The 21,377-nt window shown below is 34.5% G+C and overlaps 1 protein-coding gene across 4 annotated transcripts in view; it reads right to left on the reverse strand.

Moving 5' to 3' along the window:
- Window positions 1–21,377, reverse strand: part of SCAF11 (SR-related CTD associated factor 11) — a 71,942-nt gene that overhangs the window by 20,479 nt on the left and 30,086 nt on the right. For all 4 annotated transcript variants that reach the window (XM_080810352.1, XM_080810354.1, XM_080810353.1 and 1 more), the window contains 4 exons: window positions 21,170–21,327; window positions 10,717–10,794; window positions 7,185–7,285; window positions 5,000–5,061 (listed from right to left, as the gene is read on the reverse strand). In XM_080810352.1, coding sequence (XP_080666478.1) covers window positions 5,000–5,061; window positions 7,185–7,285; window positions 10,717–10,794; window positions 21,170–21,327 — 399 coding nt within the window. The remainder of the gene's footprint in view (window positions 1–4,999; window positions 5,062–7,184; window positions 7,286–10,716; window positions 10,795–21,169; window positions 21,328–21,377) is intronic.

The following is a 21,377-nucleotide window of genomic DNA, read 5'->3' on the forward strand; positions in this document are numbered from 1 at the left end:
ATCCACAGGTTCCCCTCCATCCCTCTTAAACTCCTTGGAATTTTCGGACTGAAGAAACCCAAGTCATTCATCTGTGTCTAAATTTTGCTGATTGCTTCCCCTTGTAGTTGCTTAGTATGTTTCTGTGTTTCTATATACCCTGTAAATCAGTAGTCAGATTTTTAATCAGATGCAGGGTTTTTTGTTTTGTTTTTACTACTATATATTTGTTACTTACTTCTATAAGGAGGTGTTTAATGTTTGCTGCTCCCTCCTTCTGTGATGCTAACAACCACTGCTGATCACTGCCTAGGAGCCATTAATTCATTACAGTTTACAAAATGCTGATATTCACAATCTGTAATTCCATCTAAAATTATTTGCTGAAATATTTCTTAAAAAGATTAACTTTCGGGGCACCTGGGTGGCTTAGTTGGTTAAGCGGCTGCCTTCGGCTCAGGTCATGATCCCAGCGTTGTGGGATCGAGTCCCGCGTCGGGCTCCTTGCTCGGCAGGGAGCCTGCTTCTTCTCCCTCTGCCTCTGCCTGCCACTCTGTCTGCCTGTGCGCGCGCTCTCTCTCTCTCTCTCTCTCTGACAAATAAATAAATAAAATCTTTTTTAAAAAAAATTAACTTTGCTTTATTACTGTTCAATTATCCTCATCTATCCATTTACCACGAGGAAAGGCATGAGAGATGCTTTGATATTATTCTTCATGTACCGGTTTTCAAAATAAGTTAACCTCCTAGCATCCTCCTAAACAGATCAATTAGTGTGTTTACTTATAAGGTAGCATGATGAACTCCTGGATTTCAACTTATCTGACAGGTCTCAATAACTGTAGTTTTATTACCCTTCCTGATGCTCAAATTGTCCCATTTTTGGCAAGAGGGAACCCAAGCAAATTGATTCCTAAAGACTTTTTGTTATGATGCAAGTAGTGTTTAAGAACTTCTTGCTTTTAGAAAAATGTTCTAGACACATCTTACTTACTACCTGAAACCTGGAATCAGTCAGTCATTTATTTCAAGATGCCCTGGTACTTTCATTGGGAAATGTTATTAGGAGAACACAACCTAGGCACCAGAGTTGGGGTACACTATTTTCCTATCACTTAGAAATTTTATTTTATAAATACTATAACAACTCTTCAGTGTTTTACACTTCAGTGACCTTGTAAAGAATTCCCCCAAAATTCATGTCCACCTGGAACCTCAGAATATTATGACATTCAGAAATATGATCTTGGGGCACCTGGGTGGATCAGTTAAGCCTCTGCCTTCAGCTTAGGTCATGATCTCAGGATCCTGGGTTCGAGCTCCGCTCGATGGCACAGCGGGCTCCCTGCTCAGCGGGGAGTCTGCTTCTCCCTCTGACCCTCCTCCACACTTGCACTCTCTCTCTCTCTGATAAATAAATAAAATCTTAAAAAAAAAAAAGGAGAGAAAGAAAGAAAGAAAGAGGATCTTGGCAGATGCAATTCAGGTAAGTTTGATATAAGACCATACTGGATTAGAGTGGACATTAACTAAATTCAATGACAGTGTCCTTATCAGAGACAGAAAATGATATACAGGGAGACAAAGAGGAAGGACATGTGAAGACAGAGAGAGATTCCAGTGATGCAGCTACAAGCCCAAGAATGCCAAGGATTGCCAGGAGCCACCAGAAGTTAGGAAGAGACAAAGAAGGATTCTTCCCTAGAACCCTGAGAAGGATTATGGGTCTGCCAATACTTTGACTTCAGAATTCTAACCACCAGAATGGTGAGAAAACAAATTCCTGTTGGTTTAAACCACCAAGAATGTGGTTAGTTTGTTACAGCAGCCCTAGGAAATGAATATAGATCTAGGCATTTTTTTAATAAAATCATAAACAAAAAATATACAGGTATAATAAATAGCTGAGGTATTTGTAAAACCTCCTTACATGTAGAATCAAGCTTTTTCTAATTACACACCTTCCTTAACTTACAATGGAGTTATATCCCAATAAACACACTGTAAGTTGAAAATACCTTAAAACGCATTTAATACACCTAACCTACTGAACCTTACAGCTTAGCCGAGGCCTACCTTTAACACACTCAGAATATTTCCCTTAGCCTATAATTGGGTAAAATCATCTAATACCAAACCTATTTTATAATAAAGTGTTGGATATCTCATGTAATTTACTGAATATTGTACTGAAAGTGAAAAACAGAACGGTTGTACGGGTAGAGAGTGGTTTTAAGTATATTAGTTTTGTTACCCTTGTGATTGCATGGCTGACCACGAGCTGCCTAATATCACAAGAGAGTACTGTGCTATGTATCGCTAGACTTGGAAAAGATCAAAATTCAAAGTACACTTTCTACTGAATGTGTGTCACTTTCACACCACTAAAAGTCAGAAATCATAAGTCTAACCATCATAAATTGGGGACCATCTGTAAGATGGCCCGAAGATAAATAGTTTATTTGCATATGACATGCAAACATCCGTATTTCTTCAGAGAACCTCTACTTGGTTGTAGGTAGGCATCTTAGATGTTCAACAGAGAATTCGTGATTATACCCTCCTAAACACTGTACCAGCCTTCATCATTTTAGTAATCAGCAACTCCATTTTAACTATCAGGCCAAGACCTTAAAATCAACCTTATACCCAACATCCAATCCATCAGCAAATCCTGTTAATTTCCCTTTTGAAATACAATATATTCAGAATTGAACCACTTCTCACTACTTCCACTAATACCTTCTCCGCCCAATCTACCATGATCTTTGGCCTAGAAAATGACCACCTTACTAGTCTCTCAGTCCTCCTATGATCTGTTCCCCCTTAACAGGCAGAGTTGTCCTTTGATAATATGTCAGATGGTACCCCAGAAAGTGCTTCCCATCTCACACAGGCCCTAATGGCCCTGCCCACCAATGTCTTATTCTTCCTCCTCTACCTATCTAACTCAATCATTCCAGTCATATTGACCTCCGTAATATTCCTTGAACATATCAAGGTTGCTCTTGTCTCAGGGCTTTTGCACTTGCTGTTATCTCACTTAGAACACTCTTCCCTGAGATATTCTTTATGACTTCATCCCTTAATTCTTTTAGGTTGCTATTCAAATATAAACTCACCAAGAGGCTTTCCCTGACCACTTACATGAGATATCACCTTAACAATGTCATCATCCTTTATCACTTTACCCTGTTCTATTCTTCTTTAAAGCATTTATCACTACCTGTCATATTACACATTTATCTTTTCATTGTCCACAGAAGATACTCTGTTAGCAAGCACTTTGTCTCTTTTGTATACTGCTATACTCCTAAGAGTCTACAACTGTGCTTAGCATGGTTTGTTGAATGGGATGAGTTGATCTCAGTTCTCTGGCTCTACTAGTACAAACATCTCATACTGAGTACATACTGTGTATGGATTTAGAACTTAAACATGAGTAATTTTCATTAAACACAATACTTAAATACAAACTAACTATGTTATCAGGTATATAATCTATTTCAATGCAGGAAGTAAAACTGGCCATGTTGGATATATTAAATTCCCCAAGTAAAAAGCAATATCACAGAAAAAAACTAAAAGGAAAATCAAGTACCCTCAAATGAATCCAGACTTGTGAACACATTTGCTCAAAATTACCTAGGTATTAGTTAGTACTTCTGTAGTATCCACTCATAAAGCATAATGAGTATTTTTGACTATCCTAAACCAAACAAATAATTCAGGCATCTTAACAAGTAGACACAGCACTACGTTAATAGGGCTTGGACAGTGTTAACCTTCTGGCAGGAATAGTTTTCTCTCTCTAAAAATAAGGCCACACAGAAGATAAACAGTAAAGGAAATTACAGTAGTCTTAACATTAAGAAATAGTGAAAGCATGCCAAATTATTTAAAGAAAATCTAAAACATCATTTAATATTCCTCAGCTGTAAATTTTGTATCAGATCCTAGAATTATTCCGAGCGAAGGCTATCCATAAAAAACGATGCTAATCTATAGCAATGACAGAAAAAGTTTTGATATCTGAAGTTTTCAACAAAAGAAAAATGCTATATGACCACAGAAGTCCTTACATTGCAATTTCATGTAAATAGTGAATTCAAAGGCAGTAAATCTGGGGATCCATGAACCTGAGAGATCATGTTAATTCTAATCAGCAAAAGTAACAACATCCAAACCTCATAATCTACAAAAAAATGAAGCTGATTATCATTTACTTTTAAGAACAGTGAATTCATTAATTCTTTGTACCTATAAATAGAACTTCATCGGAACCTAATCTGGAAAATAAATGTTCACCCCCCTGCTTATAAACAACCTATGGTAAGTTGTTCTTTGGAACAGAATCAATAGCCTAAGCCCTGAGAAGGAGTCACAAAGAACTGTGGTGCCATTTTTCTCACACCCTGCTGCAAAGCTTTCCTAACTTAGAGAACCACACACTAGAAAAGAACAAAAGACAGGAATATTTAACTGCTCATCAGATAAATATGTAAGAGGTGCTCCATTTCCAAACAGTTTCAAGTTAGAAGTGTGATTAGAGGCCAAACCACAACTTCTTCTGGGAACTGTGAATTAACTTACTACTGCCATAGACCTCTCTTAGTAACTATAAGGCTACTGCTTACAGTTTCTGGCCCACAAGGTGTTTTACCTTATCTCCCCTAAGGACTTCTGCACTAATGAATGGAGTAAGACCACATGCAGGCTGCTACCCACCAAGTAATTAGAAAACACTCTTCTCCTTTTCCTTTTCACAAACACACACACACACGCACACCCACTCACACTCAATCCCTTCCTTCCTTCCCAGCTGAGCATATAAGGGGGGAAGGGAAAGCATAAATGATTACACGGCAACAGTTGATATAGGACTGAACACAATATACAGAGCTCAGTAGAGTTCTCTGTATGACTATTTTCTGAACCAAAATGTATCTAATAAGAACTTTAATACAAGCACTGAAGAAACAAAAAAAGGTAGGAAACACAAGTTTAAAAAGTCACTTACTATGTGTCATCTTCAAGTCCTTAAATTTTGCATTTAACAGATCTTCTTTTATGACTTTTTTTCTGTAAACATTAATAGAGAGGTGAAATAACTAAGAGAACCTTGTTGTTCTGCTCATTTTTCAGTTCACTGCCAAGCAAAATGAAATGGATTATGCACTGAGTTTTAAGTTCTAGCAAAGAAAGAATGACCAGTTGCTACTCCCCATTCAGATGCCACTCTCCACTCTAATGACTTACAAGGGAGGTTCACTACCAAGAAAAAAACAAAAAACAAAAAACAAAAAAACCCACAATCCCCTTCCCTGGAACTGGTAGAAAGTAACAGAAAAGAAGGGGCATCAGGGGTTTTGTACTGCTTTAGAAGGGAGAGGCAGCACTGAATGGGTATCGAAGTGCTACAGAGACTACAATGAATATAAGATTAATGAAAGGAATGCTAAAACATCCAAAGACTCCAAAAAAGAATATACTATAAATATTCAATAGCTGACAGGTTTTCCGCCTTGGGAGAAATTATGGGGGGGCTGACCTGGTAGGCAAAAGCAAATTATTATTTTGCATTTGTTATTTCTCTATACCATCCCACTACCACAAATCCCTGAGAAAAAGCAGTTAAGCATATGGACTACCTCAGCTGTGTTAGACCCAGTGTATGACCCTGTTATATAGGACATACAGTGATGACCACTGCACTCTCAGTAAGGGCCAAAGAACTGTGGTAATTCAGAGGAAGCATAAAAATGTATATTCTTGACACAGTCATAGTGAGTAACAGGAGATGTATCAAGAATGAAGCTAGCAGAAGTTCCTCAGTGTCCTAAGAAAAGTGTGCTACCATCTTCTATGTAAATATAAATGCAAGAATCAAAACTGACTCCGAGTTAAAAGAAAATGTTAATAAAATTTGCTCTAATGCAGTTACTAACTTGGGTTTAGGGCTGTTCCACGAATCCCTTTAAAATCACATACAAAGTTTTGTGTGTAAGTATGTTTTATGACCTGTTTTTCTCGTAGAAGCTGTCTATAGTCTTCTTCAGATTCTAAAATAAGTCCATAACTTCCAAAAAGATCTAAAGAGCCACAGTGTTAGAAACTGTGGCATGACTGCATAAACCTTAACAACTACTGTCAACTGTTTTAGTAACTAAATAAATCTACTCTGTTAAGAAATCAGTATTCTGGGGGTGCCTGGGTGGTACAGTCTGTTAAGTGTCCAAACTCTTGATTTCAGCTTGGGTCATGATCTCAGGGTTGGGAGATCGAGCTAAGCGAGGCTGCATGCTCAGCACAGAGTCTGCTCAGACTCTCTCTCTCCCTCTACCACACACCCCCTACTAAAATAAGTGAATTAATCTTTGAAAGAAAAAAAAAAAGAAATTAGTATTCTGATTAAATATACTAATGAATCATAGGTTTAATTATGAATTTGACAATATATATTGTCTTAAGAACACAATTTTTGAGCTCTGAATATATGTCAGATCAAAATGGGCTTAACTTCTAAATGTATTGGAACAATTTAAGTATTAATAATGAATTAATTTCCAGTACACTATCTACTCAATTTAGTTCAAAAAATATGTTAAATACCTAATAAACTCAAGTACTAAGCACTGTATTTCTAGGCAATTACATTTTAACAACACTAATTAAAGAAAGAAATCCAAACATGTTAAAACATAAATGGTTGTTATGGTAGGTACCAACTGCCTGCTACAATACAAAAAAAGAAAACTATAAAGATAATAATAAGCAGTTTCTATTATAACTGTCTCATAAAGAATGTTGTGCTACATCATTAGTTATTTTCTACTTTTTGTCCATAAATACTAGAGCGGTGCTACCCAAAATGTGGTCAGTGTACCAGTACTTACTCATTATTGGTTTGTCATAAACAGAAATGAATAAGCTTTAATTTACACTGTTAGAACATTTTTATTTTATAAAAATATTCATCTAAACAGATTACAGAAAAAAACAAAACAAAAAAATTCATTAAAATGTTCAAATTCAATTCTCAGATTTCAGCTGGTCATTTCTTAATATCAAGTGTGTGCTTTAAAAGAAATAAATACATTTAAACACCACATTGTTTAAAAAAAAAAAAGACAACTCTATTTTTTATTATTAACTACCTTCTGGTTTTAAACGTTCGGACTCCACTTATGAAGTTCATCACTAACCTCATACAGCTTTTAGAATTTTCACAACAGGAGAGCTGCTTCTTAAAAGAGCTTTCAGTTTTCTTGTCTTTTGTTTCTCTCAACTGTCTTTTTACTTGAACCTAGAAGAAAAGCAAAATCCTTAGAGTGATAATCCACTATCACAAATGATAACCTATCAATTCTCCTCTGAAAGGGTAAAAAAACTAAAGAAGCAAAATTTTCTGAATGAAAGGGTAGCCCAAACACATGCTTATTCATTCAAGTATTCTAAGCTATAAGACTGGTAAGTGTGCTAAGCTCCAGGGAAACAAGACAGTGAGAGGCATGTAAACAGAAAGTGCTCTTGAGCACAGATCTCTGTATATATATATATAGGACTGAGAAATTTACTATTTGAGGATAACAGAGAAGACTTTAATGAGGCAGTCTTAAAGAGTAAAGAGTAGGAATTTGTCTAAGAAAAAAGTATTCTGAAGAGAAGAAAGAACATAGTTACAAGGAACAATGAGAAGCCAATGCAGATCGGGAAGAAAATATTAGCAGGATATGAAGCTGATGTAACATATTAGGAACAGATTGCAAAGGGGTTCAAATAAGAAAATAATTCCAGGGGAAACAGTGAATAAATGGAGGTATTAAAGCAATGTAGAGAACAAACCAGTTAAGGAGAGACTATAAAGTCTGGGAAACCAGAAGAAAGCTCTTAGAGTTGTGTAGTAGATCTACACACTGTGAGAGATAAGACACTAGCCATATGTGGTTATTGACCACTGAAATGTGGCTTGTCTGAATTGAGATGTACTCTAAGTGTAAAATATACACTGTATTTCAAAGATACAGAACAACAACAAGGTAAAACCTCTCAATAATTCTTTAAAAATACTGTATGTTGACATAATACATTCGTTATGTTGGATTAAATATACTACAAAAATTTATTTTAACGGTTCCTTTTTACTCTTTCAATGTGACTACTGAAAGTAAAAATTTTAAATTATAGTGGCTTGTACTATATTTCTATTGGCAGAACCAGTCTAAATGACAGCATGAAGGTCTACAAAGAAGTTACAAAAAAGGAATGAAGAGAAAACAAATTTAAGACATCACTCAGAAGGACTAGGCAAAGACGAGGGAGAAAGAAAAAAGGGAAAACTCCTAGATGAGTTCTGGACTTGTTAATGTTTACATCCCTCAGTATTCTACATGGAGATATCCAACAAGCAGATGAAAACATAAATCAAGTTCTGAGGAAAGAGATCTGGGCTAGTGATAGTTTTAGAAGCCATACAAATACATGTAAGAGCTTATAGCTACTGGAGTACTTGAGAAGATTTAGAGAGAAAGTATCCCCAGGACACTGAAAGGAATTTAAAATTTAAGAAATGATTTTTAAAAAGGTAAGGAAGGCAGAGAGATGGAAAAGATTGTGAAAGGTCCAAAAAGTAAAACGAACATACATACAAAATTCATAAAAAGATACCCTATAAGCCAAAGAAAATAAAGGGCAGTCAAAAGTACCACATGCAGAAAACAAAAAATTATCCCCAACCTTAGTGAGGGCACTTTTACAGAGGTAAATGTTCGATATGAATTGAAAAGCAAGTATAAAAAGGGAGTAAGCAAGTACAGATGTCTCATTCGTTTAGTTGGAAAGGGATAAATAAAGTGAAGGTTCAGAAGTAAAGCTCAAAGAAAAATATTAACAGCATGTAGTTAATATCACATAATAAGAAATACTTGTTAAGTCTGACTAAATTAGGTTAACACTCCTCCAAACTTTTAAAAAAAAATTTATTTGAGAGAGGAAGGGGCAGAGGGAGAGAGAGAAAGTCCCAAACAGATTGCGCTCAGTGTGGTAACTAACCTGGGGCCCAATCTCACAACCCCAAGATCACAACCAAGCGGAAACCGAGAGTGGGACACTCAACCAACTGCACCACCCAGGCGCCCCTGCAGACTTTTAATTTAAGTAAAATACAAACCATATTAAAGAAAACATAAACTGTTAATCTAAGCAACAAAAACAGTATTTCACATAAAACAACAAAACAAAGTTTTAGAGGAAAATATCTTTGGAAGCTAGTTCATGCCAATACATCTTCAGCAACATTATATATATAGTCTGGAAAAATAGAGAATCTATCTTTCAGAGAAGCCTTGCTTTAATTTTGATCATAACATTTATATAGTATCTTTCTCCAAGACATACTAATTTATATAGATGCACAATTAACACAATTACAACAAGCAAAATCATTTTTTACGTATGTCATGGTTATTTGAATTATAGTCTCATTTGTTCCTTATGTCACTGAGACTCACCTGGTAAAAATATATCAAAACAAATTATAAATACCTACATTAAGAATACCTTATGCTTAAATAGTTGTATGTCACTTCCATACCCCTTTCTACTCATAAAGACAGCAACCGAGTTGTTATGGGATTATCATGCTACGTGGGAACAGTCCTTTCTGCCCCTCATCAGTGGCATCAGGTATGTATATATTAAGAATTCCTTTTTTTTTTTTTTTTGGCAAACTCTACCTGCAAACAGGGGCTTGAACTCATTACCCTGAGATCAAGAGCTGCATGTTCTACCAACTGAGCCAGCCAAGTACCGCGATACATCATTCATGACTTGCAAATGGTATCTCAAGAAATCTTCTCATATATCTTATATAACTATTACTCTCCTTTTGTCATTTCACCTTTTATTCATTAACTCAGGAATATGTTCCTATTTCGTTTTTCTTTTATTTGTAAGCCAAAAATTAATCTAAATACAAACCATAATCATGGTTCATCACCATAAATAACATCAATGAGGCATGTATTTAAATGTGCATCTCATGAAAGTGATTAGGATGAAGCATTACAATAAAATTGTACTTAAAGAATAAAAGTCATCTGCCTATACCAACCCTGAAACTGTGAGCAGTCTCTCTCAAGATCTCTACAAAACCCCGTATTCTCCAATTGCTCACTTTCCTTCAAGCACCAGCATTTAAAAACAAAGATATTTAGTTTTATTGGCTTAATCTTCCAAACATAATAATGCTTTTCATGAAAAACAATTTTCAGGTCTTTCAAACTTAAGTTTTTGTGGGGTTAGTCTTTGAATCTCATATTCCATTTCAAACCCCTTTTCAATGGAAAAATATATTCAAAGCACTATCCAATTAATTAGTAAATGTTTCTGATGTATAAACATCCTCACACTAAAAACATTCTAAAAATTTAAACCTCCTACAATTTAAGACTAAATGTGAAACTTCCTTTAGAGCATTAGAAGTCGTATTTTGTGGAAAATCATAAGGTGACTACCATGGATATGTCTTCTTTAAGAGGGCAAAGAATAAAAAGGGTTCATAATTTTTGTAGCCTTGTAGAAAAGTCTAGGCTTGCCATGCCGAACAGAAATAATAATCATATATTAAACCTAAAGTTGAACAATTCATAAATACACTCAAACTGGAAATCTATTAAGGGAAAATCATCTCAACTAAGTTTATACATTTCATACTGCAAAGTAAAACATAAGCCTTACCTTAACACAACCTTCCAATGCACTCAATTTAAACACTGCCTGAAATGGTTTTCGGTCTACAGGACATGAAGCCAGTATCTGAAAAATGATTAGCGAATTGTAACTTTACAAATGTTTCTTTACAACAGATCAAAATTAAACCATAACAAATGCATTTATAATAAGTTTTCCACTAGAAAAGGAAACAGAAGAATAATTTCTCTTCTTTTAAAGATAAAGATAAAATACTTTCCACCTGTACCATGTCAAAGAGTAATAAATATCCTAAATTTGTTCAATTCATTCAAACATTTACTGAGCACCTATACATGCTAGCTAGATAAGTGTACTACACTAATCCACAAGAGATAAAATCTCTATTATCAAGATATCAAGATAATTCCATTAAGACCTGCTTGCCCAGCTGAGAACTACTGGTATACTGAAAGGAGAACTACAAGGAAATCAATAGCTCTGTGACCTAAAGCACTTGGGCAACCCTGAATCAGCTATAGAAAGGAATGACTTGGACAGGTCCTGTACAGATTTTAATATTCTATGACTTAATATTTCTCCCCAAATCGATTGTTTTGAGTGAACAGTTACACCAGCAATAATGTCTCCAGAAGTAGTTTCCTATATATCCTTTAGGGGATATCCCACACATACATGTATATATGGTGTATGTTTTTAATATATAGTATAATTAAACATATGCTGAACTAAATTTTTTCTCTTAATTATGCATCTCAAACTGGTTTATATTACTATTTCTGAGTGGTCCCATTCTCTATTAATAACATGGTATGCTTAAGAGTTTTAATTTACGGGGTGCCTGGGTGGCTCAGTGGGTTAAGCCACCTTCGGCTCAGGTCATGATCCCAGGGTCCTGGGATCAAGTTCCGCATCAGGCTCTCTGCTCAGTGGGGAGCCTGCTTCTCTCCCCGCCGGCCCCCCCGCCTGCCTCTCTGCCTACTTGTGATCTCTGTCTGTCAAATAAATAAATAAAATCTTTTAAAAAAAAAAAAGCTTTAATTTACATTTCCTTTTATAGTAAGATTGGGCATATTTTCTTATTTTTAAGTGCTTTACAAAGTTCCTTTTCTTTAAATTATTTATTCATTGCCCTTTGCCTAACTTTTTTATTAAGTTTCTAGTCTTTCTAAAATTGAATTGTAGGCACTCCTTATAGATTAAGGAAAATTGTCTTTTGATCACCGTGATTCTAAATGAACTTTGATAAAATTATTTCCTATACTTTCAAAATAAATGTGCATCAACTATAGGAGTTTCTGTGATTACATTATTTAAATATTTGCACAGTAATAGGTTTATATTATTTAAATTATTAAAGATACAGTATGTTGCCCATTGGTAGTATGATGAAGGGAAGATTCTATACCATATAAAAATATCAAAAGGTGATATTATTATTGCTTATGGTTATAAAAGTAAAACAGGATTTTAACAATGTAATAGCAACAGCCTAAAAGACCACAAGATAGTAGTGGAATTTTGATAAATTATCTTATATTCTCTAGTGAAAAATGTTTGGGCGCCTGGGTGGCTCAGCGGGTTAAAGCCTCTGCCCTCTGCTCAGGTTGTGGTGCCAGGGTCCTAGGATCGAGCCCCACATCGGGCTCTTTGCTCGGCAGCGAGACTGCTTCCCTTCCTCTCTCTCTGCCTGCCTCTCTGCCTACTTGTGATCTCTGTCAAATAAATAATGAATAAAATCTTTAAAAAAAAATGTTGTCATTTTTGCCTTTCTGGACTATGGAACATACCAAGATACACTTATACAAGCAAGGTCGATAGACTATCTGTAGCCTTTGATCATAGAATACATTTTCACAAAGCCTGTGAATCACTTTGAGAGCAGCCAAAATACAAATTGAGTTACTTTCTACTTACTCTAAAAAGTAGTTTTTCTCTTCCTCTTAAGTAGGCCTTGATAAAATGCTTTACCACATCTGAATTAGGAAATCTGACCTTACTGCATTAAATCAGTTCAGACTGGTAGAAGCCAGTTCAGCTTACTTCCAAGTAGTAGGGATTTAGGATGCTATTACTTTCCTTACAGAAAACTTGACCCCTTAAGAAGCTTTGCAACAAGTAGTGACAAAGCTGCCCATATCTTTTTTAATAATGCACTGCAAATATCAATTCTAGTTGAGTTCAAAGAACTCAACTATGTGATTATTGCTTACCATATTAACATTTACTATATGAAATTTCTTGAACTAGAATTTAAGGAGATTAATTTAATACAACTAAATTTAAAACAATTTAATTTAATACAACTAAGGTTGTATTAATATATTTATAACTCAAAATAATATTTAAAAGTAAAAATTTTCAAGGTGCCTGGATGGCTCAGTTAAGTGCCCAAATCAGGTCATGATCTCATGGTTGTAGGGTCAAGCCCCATGTCAGGCTCCACACTGGGTGTAGAGTCTGCTTAAGATTTTCTCTCTCCCACTTCTGCCCCTCCCTCTCTCTGCCTCTCTCTCGCTCTCTGGTTTAAAAAAAAAAATTAACAATAAATAAAAACTTTCAAGTTCTTGTAAATAACTAAAGTTTCAGAATATTCTTACTTCTATTTTAAAGGTAAATTTAGATAAGCATTAAAAAAAAAAGATCAAACAATGATAGATGAAAACTCTATTTCCATCCACGTTCTTTAAAAAACCATTAACAAAGATGTATGGAAGCTCTGAATTTACTATCTACTTTCATATCTTGCCCTGATAAGTAACCTTGAGCAAGTTACAGACTTTCTGTGTCTCAGTTACCTCATTTGTGAATATGTGGATAATAGCACTTCTAAGGTTCTTATGGGAATTAATGGAATTAATCTTAGAAGAGTGTATGGCATATACTAAGCATTGTGTAAAGTCTTCTAAATATCAACTAACTTCACTGCACAAATAAAAACAAAAAAAAGCTTAGTTCATTAACAAAAAGACAACCCACAATATGATTTATACATGCATGTGAGAGACCATTCTCAATTATTTTTATGGAAATTAAAATATTTCATTTTATTATAACTATTTCAAAACACTAAGATCTAACAAATAAAGCAAGCCACTGTGTTCAAGAAACTTACTCTAAATTAGGTGCATCGAATCTTTCAAAAACTTTGAAATTATGTAACTGTATTTTCTTCCTTATCAAATTTCCTCATTTGACACCAGCTATATGGCACTCCTGCCTTTAAAACTGACAGTTTTAACTGAGACATTCCATTTTGATGTTTCAAATAACAGGGTTCTGAGTAAGATTTTGGTTTTGTTCTGTTCTCCTTAAGCTTAACTGCCACAGATTAAAGGTTTCATTTGAAGAAAAGGTTTCACTGCTATTACAAAAACAAAAAGAAAATAGCAGTCAGAAAACCACTGTTATATATTATCAAAATTTGTATATGCTTACATTTTCTAAATCTAGTTAGTACTAGAAAATAAGTTAATAGGTTTTCTTTAGCTCAGGCTCAGCCATCAGAAAAAATGCTGAAAACCAAGTTATCCTCCCCAGTTAAGGAAGCAAAGGTCAGAAAACAAGCTACCTATAGTATCTTTGCCATGGATACTTAGAAATGATGATATCCAGTTCTGACCTTAGAACAGTTTAACAAAACATTTCAAAGGGTAACAGAAAAGAAATTTGGTTATCCTGAGTTAACTCGTCACAGCATACTTCAATAAATTACTGACTAAAGAAGGGGCTCCTGGGCACCTGGGTGGCTCAGTGGGTTAAAGCCTCTGCCTTCAGCTCAGGTCATGATCCCAGGGTCTTGGGATGGAGCCCCGCATCAGGATCCCTGCTCAGCAGGAAGCCTGCTTCCTCCTCTCTCTCTCTGCCTCTCTGCTTACTTGTGATCTCTGTCTGTCAAATATATAAAAATAAATAAAATCTTAAAAAAAAAAAACTGACTAAAGAAGAATTAAAAAAGAAATCAAAACAGATTTTTAAAAAATCAAGTGGATCATTAATTTTTTGTTAATGTATACTGTAAGAAAAGTACACAAGGCAAAGTTCAAAGACACCATCATTAGCAAATACTAATGCATAAAATTACAGATAACATGATGATCAAATACCTTTACTAGGAAAGTTTTGCAAATAGGGTTTTAAAAATGGTTTGCACTGGCCTAATTTTAAGGCATTCCCAAGGGTACTTCACCCTTATATCCAACAGACAACCATTTAGAAAATGTCAGATATTTTAATCTTAGTCTTCATAGTTTGTTACTAATATAGATGATTTAGTTTTTAAGTTGTATGGTTTTAAAAAATGCACAAGTAAAACTAACGTAGAAAATTCTGAACTAATATGCTTATTGTGCTTAAAAATGTGACTTTAGTTTTGAAGAAAATTATCCCAAATTTTGTTTTCCTTATATACAACAAAATAAATACCCCTTGATTATTCACCATTTTGATTTCTTATATACATCAAAAATACTCAATCACCTATTTAAGCCAATATGACTTTCATTTCAATAATTTATAAAGTATCTTACTTTGTTTCATAATCAACATAGTTCAATATCACCATTCAACTTAATAGAGCTACAAAATTAATAGAATTTGATCACGGCTTTACAATGTAATGTGTACTGAAAAACAGAGCATAATTTTATTGTGGAAGCTCTGTACTAAGGTTTTATCAGTGGAGGCAATTTTGATAGAAAAAAAAAAAAATCTTCCTAATGGTTTTAGTAAAACATACCCTAGTATTCTGAAGCGTTGTAAATTCCCAGCTCAGACAAACCCATATTTAAATGTAAGAACAGGAAACCTTCCTTATTTGGAATTCAGGATTCTTGATTCCTAATATTTCTTGCTTCCTGTTGCTGCTCTATCCTCAATCACAAAGGCTGCCTACAGATAGCCCCTCCTAGAGAGAGAGAAGCAAGTGTTAAAGGTAAGCGCTTAAGACTAAATCTCAGTACCTATGCTTATAAGTAGGTTTGTCTGTTCATGGGAATCTCTAGAACATCTATTCTTCCTACTAACAAATAGAGCACAGTACATAAAACTACAGTTCAAAAGCAAATAAAAAGGATTTAGGAATGCACACCATTAGAGGCTTATTTTGAAAACCTATTCACAAGAACCTATTTTTTTTGTTAATGGTTCTAAGATACCTAGCCTGAACACCTCCAAAGAAAGTGCTCACCTGTAGTCAGAGAGACTACATGATCCCTATCACACTTAACCAGTTCTTTCAAGACAGTCCTTGTCAGTCCACGTTAGTAAAACTGTGGTTCTTTGTAACAGCTTTCAGGAATGTATTCCTAAAGGACAAATGACTGTCAGTGACAAAATTAACACCAAGAAAGCATTTTATCTAACTACTCAAAGGGAACCCTTTCTTGTTCTTGAAAACTCAACAGTTGGGTAAGAATTACTTTTAATTCTAAATTCTTTTTACATTTAATAGTTAATACTTTCTTTCTCTGGAAAAATAAAAACACTAAATTCCATAAACTACCTGCACAAATAATTTTAAAATTTTGACATTTAAAAGTAGGCTACACAGAAATACACCTTAATTTACCTAACTGGTAAAAACAGTATTAAATAAAAATCTATTACATTTATGCTTTACATTATGAGTGTTCACTTTAGATAATGAGTGGTTTCACAATGTAAAAATATTCTTTGCTTTACCAAAGGATTCATCTATGAGGAGAAACAACAGGGAATCTGGAATAATTAGTCACAAATTCAAGCCCTGTAGGACCCAGAACGAGCAACCTCTCTTACTTTTAGGATGATGATAGACAGTCCTGAATCACCTCTACACAAGTTGTAATAATTAAATGAAATAATGTATTTGACAATGCTTTACAAAGTTTTAAAGATAAGGACTAACAGTATTGCTCCACAGATGTTTACATTTTTGTTCACAGAGAACTACACAACAGAGAGGTTTAGTTTCGTTCAGGAAAAAATAAAAACTAAAATTCCAGGAAAAAATTGAAGAAATCCAGGCAAGATAGCTTTGAAAAGTATTCTAATCACTAGAGTGTGTAAATTTCTACTCACTGCATAAAGAATATCTATATATAAAACACATCAGTAATCAAGATATAAGTCAACTCGTCAGGTTCTGATTTTTTGGTATGTATTATTAATTGAAAAATAAATTCCTCACCTGGCTGCATTGAACACTGCCGTTTAACTTCTTCAAGAACTGTACTCATCATAGTAAGACCCTCTTCATTTCTACTCTCAGAAGAGAAAACATACCTTTGCCAGCTGTCCAAATTTGATTTCCTTAACCTTACTTTCTCAAACTGAAGCTATCAGCATTTGGTATGAAATGGAGGACTGAGATAAATAAGTTGGAGGATAATTTGCTTACAGAAGGAAAAATAATCACATTTAAAAAACTACTCAAAAGATAGGGAAATATTTTATATTAAAGATAGAAAACCCTAGTGGATATCAAAACCTCCTCATCGCCTATGTGTGTCCCTTCACATAATCTCTTAAATACTTCAAACATAAAATGCTTCTAAGGCTTTAAACTTTAACCTTTTTAGGGCCAAAATTTTAACCACTTCTTGGCAATCTGCCAAATCATAAATCCTATTTTCTCAACCTGTGTGTGTATGTGTGGAAGTGATATCGTATTGTCTATAGGAATCATGATTACAATCAGCTATCACTACTACAGCTATGTGTCAGACTTCTCTGGCCTTCACCTTTCTAATTATCTACTTTAAAATATACGAACTTGGGCGCCTGGGTGGCTCAGTTGGTTAAGCAACTGCCTTCGGCTCAGGTCACAGTCCCGGAGTCCCGGGATCGAGTCCCGCATCGGGCTCCCAGCTCCATGGGGAGTCTGCTTCTCCCTCTGACCTTCTCGCCTTTCATGCTCTCTCTCACTGTCTCTCTCTCAAATAAATAAAATCTTTAAAAATATATATATATAAAATATACGAACTTAGGGCATGCCTGGGTGGCTAAGCATCTGCCTTCAGCTCAGGTCATGATCTCAGGGTCCTGGGATCCGGCCCCAAGTCATCAGACTCCCTGCTTGGTATGGAGCCTGCTTCTCCCTCTCCCTCTGCCCCTCCTCCCTGCTCATGATCTCTCTCTGTCTCAAATAAATGAATAAAATAAACTAAAAAGTACAAACTCAGAGGGGATCAAGGTTAAACTTACAGACAAAGCAAAAACTGTCAATATGTTTAGACCATATAGGTATAATAAGGTAAAATATATAGGTAATGTAGGTAAAATTTAGGTAGGTAAATTTCGTAAAATAACTTTTTAAGTGGCTAATAAACTTTAGTGTATTGCTCTGTGTGTAATTCATCAATTCAAAGGTCTACTTTGTTTATAGATTCTCAGCTCTAACATTAAAGCTTTAAATAAAAATTTCAACTTTCCTTAGTGCTAATTACTGTTTAATATTCTATTTCTGTATCATCATCATCACCATTATTTCACAAACCAACAGGCCTACCATGCAAGAGTTTCTTAAAATTAAACACAGTCATAGTGGACATGCTTAATTTGTTCTAGTGTCCCAAAACGCAGGAAATTAGGTTACCGGCCATGAAGGCCACTATAGGTTCTATTACCCTGAATCCTTCCGCCCTGGGGAAGGCACACTGTATAAAATACCTACAGACTAAAGCTTAGTTATTTGATCACTTGAAAGGCCTTACATGGCTTTTGTTTTAAATAACGACAGAACGAAAATTTAGAGCTTGAAAAGATTAAAAACTAACTTTGTCTTTGGATATAGATACTTTAGGAGCATGACAAATTTCAGGAGGGTGTCTGAAATACACTACACTACCATACACTACGTTTACTTGTTTCTTACAGAGGAGAATTTCTTCAATGCCTAAAATATTAAGGTAAAAGTAAATAAGTACTTCTTTTTGGTTCTTGATATCCATTCTGAATCCTATTTCAATGAACCTGGAGTACAAACCTCAGATAGCTCAGCTGAATTTCTGAAAGACACATAAGCTAGGAAGATGATTCTCAAAACATTTTGTACTGTTTTCTTATTATGTAGACTTCTAACAACTATAAATTTCACTTTGATTTCTACCTTCCTACTAAAAAAACCTGAATATTGGTAAAATTTTAAACTATGGATCAATTTTTTAAAATTATTTTAATTTCAGGCTATCCTTTTAAGTATTTAGCAACAAACTGGAGTTCAGAATCCTTGCCTTGAATATTAAATAAATGTTGACACAGTGATTTAAATGAAAGAATATTTAAAAAGCCTTAGTATGGGGACTGGCTCCTTAGGAGCCTCTAAATACAGACATGTCTAAATACAAATATGTATATCCAAAGTCAAAATATTCATTTATTATTTACAATGAATAATTTATCGGATTGTGTTCTTGTTACTCATCAATTCAATGATGGACGCTATCCTGATTAGGGACAATGAAATAATTCAGAATATTCTCTGCTTTCAGGGTTAATCACTTTGTTTAAACCATATCACAATTTAAACTCCCTCTACTTCCTTTTAAAAGCAGTTTGGCTTTAATAAATGTTTATATCCAAAGGAGTAACACAAAAGAGAAAATATTACATTCAAGAAATGTGTCAACGGCAACACTATATATGTTATCAAGTATTTTCAACTTAAAAACAATTTTTTTCAGGGGCACCTCGGTGGCTCCATCAATAAAGTATCTGATTCTTGATTTTGGCTCAGGTCATGATCTCAGGCTCCTGAGATCAACCGAGTCCCACGTCAGGTTCTGTACTCAGTGGGGAGTCTGCTTGGGATTCTCTATCTCCTTCTCCCTCCGCCCTTTCCCCCAACACTCCCGTGCTCTCTCTCTCAAATAAATAAAATCTTAAAAAAAAAAATTCAACAAAAGTTAAAAACATAGATAAGTTTAGAACTGAGTTGAAAATGTGCATAGTCCACAAGTTCCACTTCTAGATATATACCCTAGAGAAACCTGGAACATACATACCATGATAAAGTGTATGATTATGCTGAAGATGCATGAATAGCATAATGATGGAGAATCATGTCTATTTTATACATTCTGATTTCACAGAGAAAAGCACATACTCAAACTATGTTGCTGAATCTTATAATTATATGATCACCAAATAAAATCTTATAAAAGCACTGAATTGAAACCTTCTACCCATCTAATAATGTTACTTCTCTACTGAAAGTAAAATCTCTACTTTTAAAATATTTAATCACAAAGCAAATCAAGGTGTATTAAATTCAACACAGATGAAATCTTTAATTGGGTGGCAGAGAAAAATATGCATTCATTAGTCAATGCTCCTGTAAACACATGGAGATTTATAATTATATTAAATAATTAAACTCAACATATTTTTTCCCAAAATACATTTTTACCTCTCCTTAGACCCTTCTTGCCAAGACCAGTTGAGGCTTTAATCTAATTAGAACTGTTTCTGGGTATACTGCTATGAATTCAATTGGTATAACAAATCTTTTTTCCTCCTTCCAGAACTCGGCCACAGCATCAGTATACAGTTATATTCTCCTTTCTACACTATTAATGAAAATATAAGTGAAACACAGAACTTTGAAAGCCCCAATTATGTAAGAAGCAATTATCCAATGTGCTTAAGGACATCAACTTGAATGCAACTACTGTTGAAAAAATATTTTTGTGATTTCTCTTTTTTACTCATTTTTACACCCTGAAGGACAACTAACTCAGAAAAATACAGCATGATTCATATGACAATGAATTTTTATTTCACAATTCATAACAACAGGGCTTATAATGCACATTCAGTGATTCAATGTACTAGTACCATGATCTACTTGGCCTGAACTAAGTCAACATAATACATTGAAAGTCCAAAATATCCTTTTCTTAATCACTTACTACCTAAGAAGAATCTCAGTAATATCATTAACTTGGACTCTGAAATTATTTTACACTACATTAAAGACTGGAATTAGAGAATGGCAGTTCTAAATTCACTCCTACCTCTCTAAGCTATGAAATCATAAAACTGAAGAACACTAGTATATCTGCTCGTTATTCCACAAAGCTGACACAAGAAATCAAATAATCTACATAAAAATTCTCTGAAAAATATAAAACACAAAACGGACAGAACGTGTTATTAGTAGTAAGCAGATATTATCTCAAGAGGATTAAGTACACTGATGATGAATTACTGCATTTCTAGCCCCTTGCCAGAAAAAAAAAAAAATCTGTTATTCCTATAAGGTTGTTTTTTTTTTTTAAAAACATGTGCCCTTAAAATTTTTTAATTATAAAATAACAAAAAAGATGTGTAAAAAAAAACTAGAAGAAAATATACTGACAGAATTGGAATAATACAGGGAAATTTGTCCACAGTAAGGGGAAAACATGTCACTTATAAAAGGCATTATCAGCTCTTTAGGTGGCATGATACCATGCTAGGAAATTAAAATACAATAATATTAGTTTATTCTCAGACTCACCTCTGCCCATTTAAGAATACAGGTCATGCAGAAGACATGATTACAGCTTTCTGGAAAACCAACTTCTTTCTCTAACAGGCAATTAAGACATATCGGACATCTGTCAGCTTCACTGTACAACAGACCAGTGGTAGCAGTATTATCTTTGTTTTCTTCCCCTATAAAGTAAAGCAGCCATATACGCTTTCAAGTTTTCCAGACCAAATGA

This window comes from Martes martes (assembly GCF_963455335.1).
Source record: "Martes martes genome assembly, chromosome: 8".
Taxonomy (NCBI): Eukaryota; Metazoa; Chordata; class Mammalia; order Carnivora; family Mustelidae; genus Martes; species Martes martes.